Here is a 6,000-nt window from a genome sequence, read left to right as displayed (position 1 = left end):
AAACCCATCTACACAAAGATACAACTATCATTTAGGCCAGGATCGACATAACTATGGGCAGTTTCTAAAGATTGATTATTGACAGATTTTGGCTTTGTCAGTTTTCGGGCACTTATCTCACGCCTACAGTGAACGACACTATGCACACACACGCACGCACTCAGCGAGCCTGACTGGGCTGCGCCAACCGGTATGCACGAAATACACGCCATGTGCTGTGCTTTTGCACTGCGTGTCATTCTGCTCACGCACCCGGTCACGTGAGGGAGGCACATGCTGCCATCCCATCCGCAAAAGGGGTCCAGGAGGCACGACGGACAGTCCACGTGACGTCCTTCGCAGGCGTCCAGGCGGTACTGCCGGACGTCCTCGTCCGAGAACACGTACAGGCTCCGGCGCTGGGAACGACGAGGATGTTAAGCTGCATCTCGAGGTTTCGATTGATCGTCTGTTTGCTCGTTACTGAGTTAGTTAACGTACGTATAAGGGGTTATTCACTGGCTTCACTGAAGTCGCCATATTGCCGTACAGCCAGCACGGTGAAAAAGTTGCGCAGGATAACTTTTTGGGCGAGTTGGTGTTTACATAACATGATGCTTTTTAGCGCAGAAACTGCAGAAGAAGGAAACAGTGAGATGCGAAAGGAAAGAAAAGACGAGCGCCTTTCTCTTCGCATCACACCGATTTATTTCTTTTGTGGAGTTTTTGCTCTAAAAAGCATCATAATAAGTAAATACCAACCCACCCAAGAAGAAGTTATCCTTGAGTAAATTTCTTATACCATTGGCTCCCCCTTTCTATCCTCAGAAATGTAGCGATCGTCACTTCTTTCCTTTCACCTCTCACTGTTTTCTTTTGTTTTTCGAGTTTATGCGCTAAAAGCATCATGTTAAAAAAGAAGTTTCGTGTTACCTAGATACGCTTATCTCAAGCAACATACTGGGAAATATGAATAGGAGTACAAAGTGGTGTATCTGGCGTCATTGTGAATACTCCCTATAAATATAATCAGCAATTTGTAACCCTTATGTTTATTTTTATCTTTACTTAATGATATGGCGTGGGGGGGGGGGGGACCGAAGGGAGGGAGGATAGGCAACATAACTGTCTTTGCTTTACTTTTGCTGACTGCCGTACTTCATGATTTCTTTAATTGTTTACTGAGTGCATGTGATCCCCGATAAGCGCTCTACCGACGCCGAGCTCTCCGCCCACCGTCGGAGGACAGCCCCGATGCCACCCAATGTCAGCGTCGGTACAGTGTGACAGAGGCGCCGACACGAAGATAAGAAACGCTGTCGCCGACAGTCGGCAGACCGAAATCGGTGTCGGGTCGGCCTAGTATAAGTGAGCCTTTAGAAAACCTATTATAGTTAACTACCTGCATGGAGACCAGCATCTTCCGTATGGGCTCAGCAGTGGCCTTGAACGTGTCCACCAAACGCGCAGGAGCAGGGACTCCGCCCGTGGCAACGCTTTCCTCTGCCAGCTTCAGTATAGTGCCATTCTCTTAAACAGAAGAAAGAAAAAAGAAGAGGGAAGAAAAAGACTATATTTTAAAATGGTTACTTGGAGATGATCTCTGCCAGTTTGCGCTGGCTGCATTTTCATGGCACATCAACCGCAGCAAACAACTTTCCAATAAATTCTAATAAGAGCAGCAACCATCCTTTCGGAGCGTCGCACTTTGTATCGGCACCCAAATCGTAGCATCTCCAGCTTTATACTCATGTGTGCGACGCTGCTGGTCGCATGGCTCCGCATACGGCATGTCGCACGACTTGATGTCAGCTTTGATTACAAAGATCTAAAGCCCTAGATCCTGCACAGGCTCTAGATCTATATGCTCTAGAGTTTCTGCAGGAGTACATTGTTGAGTTGTTGGTGGTGTTAAGGGCTGCATCAAAATGTAGGCGTCAATAAGACAAGATGCGATAATAAACGAGAAGAAAGGGGGTTAACCGAGGGGCCCGATTTTTATTAGTCATATCATAAGAAGCCAACAAACACTGACACCAAGGACAACGTAGGGCAAATTACTTGTGCTTAATAAATGAAATTAAAAAAAACGATAACTTAATGGAAATTAAAGTGGATGAAAAAACAACGAATGTTGTGGGTTCGGTTCCCACCTGCGGCAAGTTGTTTTTTCATCCACTTTAATTTCCATTAAGTTATCGTTTCTTAATTTCATTTATTAAGCACAAGTAATTTCCCCTACGTTGTCCTTGGTGTCAGTGTTTGTTGGCTTCTTACGAAGATGCGGTAATGTCACTTGGTGTGTCCCCTGTAAACAGTGCACCGCCGTAAATAAACACATTTTGAGGCAAAGCCGCCCTATGGCACACTTTTGAAAAATAGAGGGAGTTGGCATGGACTGTGCAGGGCTCATGCAAGGCAAATGTGTCTATAATACGGCTTTGCCGGTGCTCATAAAAGGCGAGAATTAGTCTAACAGTCGTTACAATCAACTGTAAGTGTAATTAGCGCCAGTATAGTCCAAAATTAACCACATCGCAATATTTTTCTGTAAAGGATGCACTGCCGTAGATACACACCTCTTGAGGCAAAGCCGCCTCATGGCATACTTTTGGGAAATGGAGTGAGTTCCTCTGGGCTACGCAGGGCTCGCGCAAAATAATGGTGTCTCAAAGGTAGCTTCGCCGGTGCCAAGAAGAAGTGAGAATGAGCCACAGAGTAGCTATAATTAAGGATACGGGCGTAATTAGGACCAATATGACAAATCAAATTCCCTGTTGCACCATACACTACGGGATCGGCCCACCTACATTCTTGGTCAGAAAAAGAAAGCGTCAACCACACGTCGACGCTGAAGAATAAAAGGTCGACATTGCGCCTGAAATACGATACGGATAAGATACGAAATGAGTGAATAATGAACATGAAAAAGAAACACGAAGAGACAAAATAAATCGGTATAATCAACATTCAATCGCAGAACTACCACGTACGCCAATCTTGTCTTTCGCGTCGAAAGTTAGTTGACTGTTTCCTTTTTCTGATGTATGACTGTGTATATTTAAACGTGGTGCTGCTCTCTTCACATGTTTTGTTTATAAAGGGGGTCCAAGCTAATTTAAGCCAGAGTTTAAAAATATGTGGATGCCACGAAGCCGGATAGAGCAAAGGTACTGTTGTTTGCCGTCGCTTCGATATACTCAAACTGTTCTTTTTTTTTATTCCGCCTAATTAAACAATTAGTATTAGTTAATTATTCAGCGTCTCGGATATTAGATTAAAAGTATCAGGGAGAAAATTGTAGGCGAAATTAAAAACTACCGCTACAGCTTCCCGTTCCTGAATACGTGCTACAATAAAGTGTTTTTGCGAGCGTGAAAGAATCCCGCGAATAAAAGCAAGGTGTTTTGAGCGGCCAGTCGCGTCGCAATTCTGCGTGCATTTGCGGGAATTTTTCACACTTGGAAAAGCACTTTTATGGAGCACGTATTGAGCAACAGAAAGCTGTATACACCGGGAGACTTTCATGTCACTTTACAATTGTCTCATAAACACTTCTAAACTAATTATAATATTTGAGAAAATAATTACTTAAGTGAGACTAATCCAATTAAGCTGAATGAAAAGCACAGTTTGAGGATATCCAAGCTAAGGCAAACATTACCTTTGTTCTGGCTGGCTACGCGCATTTCCATACTTTTCTTTAATCTGGCTAAAGCTACCTGGGACACCCTGTATAATTTCCTGACAGGTTGTCTCTATAGAGCCTTGTGCTCTGGGACCTCCTCCTTTAAATTTTAATCCTTGGCTATTTCGCCCCTTCTAGCGATGGTTGTAGCGGGAATTTCGCCGTCGATACAAAGGCACCGGTTCAATGGGGCGCGTGTTTTCGCGCAAGTGAGTTCACAGAATTATGCAATGAAGCAACAAACGATACCTAAATGTACTCACGCCAAGAAATACACGCCTTTTAAGCGCATCATTACTTCTATTCCCTTACATCATTATATACATTCGCTCACATTTACGATCATCTTAATATGGCTGCAGAATTATCTGGTTTATTTTTTACCGATTGATTGATTGATTGATTGATTGATTGATTGATTGATTGATTGATTGATTGATTGATTGATTGATTGATTGATTGATTGATTGATTGATTGATTGATTGATTGATCTGTTAAACTTATCAGTGCTACATGTGAAGAGCGCTAAAGAAATCACGAGGAAGACCGGGGCCCTATATCACTAACCGGTGGCCACGTAGCAGACGACCCAGGCGCCCCACGTCTCGTTTAGCGTAAACGCGACCAGGGTGCGGAAGGCGACACCCGAGTGTGCGTAGAAGGGCCGGTCGTGACGCTGCTTGGGCGTCTGCGTCACCAGCGGGTGTTCGAGCCAAAACTGGGTGTCTACGGTGCTCAGGTTGCGGGGTCCCGGCGGGCAAATCATCCCCGGACGCGGTGACGGAACCTTGCTGATGTGCAACGGCTGGCTCAGCGTGTAGTCGTCACTTTGCACCAGGTTGTAGAAGGTGCTGTTGCCGAGCACACGTTCGACATCTCGCAGCCGGAAGGCGCACACCGCCGAGTCGTGGTGCTCGGCTCTGCCCCACGAACGCCTAACACGCGCACACACATATTCGTTGTCATACTGTCAGACGTGCAGTGCGAATCGCACTTGTGTCGAGTGGTCACTCGCCCGATTTGGTCACTACATTTCGCGAAATAAGTACAGCCCGACGCTACAAAAAGGTCACACATGGACAATGCATGCTCGGTACGTGCGTTACAGAACAAACACACCTGTAAGCCAGCAGCTGCCAGGTATCTGCTGCATGCGGATACTGGTGCATCTCGCAGCCGGCCACCCGACCACTGTAGGCAGCCAAGTGTAATTCGCATTGTAGTACGCTACCTGTGACGTATCTACTGCGAAGCTTTTAATGCGAATATATAAGCATTCGAAATCGGTACGTGCTAGATTACACCGTTTTCTGAAACAAACTGTATGACTCCTGAAGTATACATTACGAGAAAATGTGGCAAACAGGGACCATGTGCGGGAAAATTTTGGATGTTTGTGTGTGAATTGGGGGTTCAATGAAAATTTCTATCCCCTCGTTTTCACCCCGCTTAGAGGCGTTAAATAAAACCCTTCAAACGTTTTTCCGTTTGCCTGAGAAGATTAAAAACAGCAGAGGTTTGAAGTGTTCAAAAAATGTTGGCCATTCAATGGTGATACGTACCGAAAGTTTGTAGTGTGTAGGTTACTTAAGCGCTTTCAAAATAATTACTCAATACTCATCTTTACCCAAATCTTATGGGCTGGAAAGTGTGTAGTTGCTTTTGCGTTATCTCCTCGCTTAACTATGTGAGGCATGGTGCTTATACATATTCTGTTAAAGTAGGAAGCGCATTAAGCGTTTAATGAATGTTTTATCTTTGTAGATTATTTACAGCCTTTATAGAAAGTTACTTAATAATACGTTTCAAAGTATCACGCTCCCGTTATCCACGATGTTTGTCAGAATCATAAAACAACCATGAAAGATACTGTCTTCAAATTCAGTGAAAATATTGTGTTTCTGGCTTGATGCGCGCTGCAAATCTTTAAATACTACTTTTTATGCGTGACAACCAGGAATGTGCTTTGTTTCTCAGGTGTCCTCGATGAAGTGTGCAAGCCAGCTCATTTATATTCGAAGAACTAGGGGGCGCGTGCTGGGTATAGTGTACGCAAAGTTCTATTTCTATAGATTGATTAAGGCCTTTGGAATAAATTATCTATTCAAGTTACCTGGACCTCTATGGCCATGCTTTACAAGCAGCGCAAAATTTTGCAAGCTGCTTTGGCGTTACTACAAATGCCAACAAAACCAAATTCAGCTAATCTCCATGGAGCGCTATCGCAAATCTGTGTGCCAAGCTACGCGTGTGCATCAATTACTGCCTTTGTAAAAACTTACTTTGGAGAGTACTCGACAGTCTCACGCTCTTATATTCAGGTACGTTTCCT

General features: G+C 44.4%; 1 protein-coding gene across 1 annotated transcript in view; it reads right to left on the bottom strand.

The window, feature by feature from the left end:
• Window positions 1–600: 600 nt before the first annotated feature.
• Window positions 601–6,000, bottom strand: part of LOC142570301 (semaphorin-2A-like) — a 29,422-nt gene continuing 24,022 nt past the window's right edge. The window contains exons 11-13 of the mRNA XM_075678694.1: window positions 4,236–4,603; window positions 1,382–1,509; window positions 601–612 (exon numbers count right to left, since the gene is read on the bottom strand). Of these exons, the coding sequence (XP_075534809.1) occupies window positions 601–612; window positions 1,382–1,509; window positions 4,236–4,603 (508 nt within the window). The remainder of the gene's footprint in view (window positions 613–1,381; window positions 1,510–4,235; window positions 4,604–6,000) is intronic.

Source organism: Dermacentor variabilis, chromosome 2 (genome assembly GCF_050947875.1).
Source record: "Dermacentor variabilis isolate Ectoservices chromosome 2, ASM5094787v1, whole genome shotgun sequence".
Taxonomy (NCBI): Eukaryota; Metazoa; Arthropoda; class Arachnida; order Ixodida; family Ixodidae; genus Dermacentor; species Dermacentor variabilis.
The sequence above is the reverse complement of the archived record's forward strand: the minus strand, read 5'-3'. Positions and strand labels throughout refer to the sequence as shown.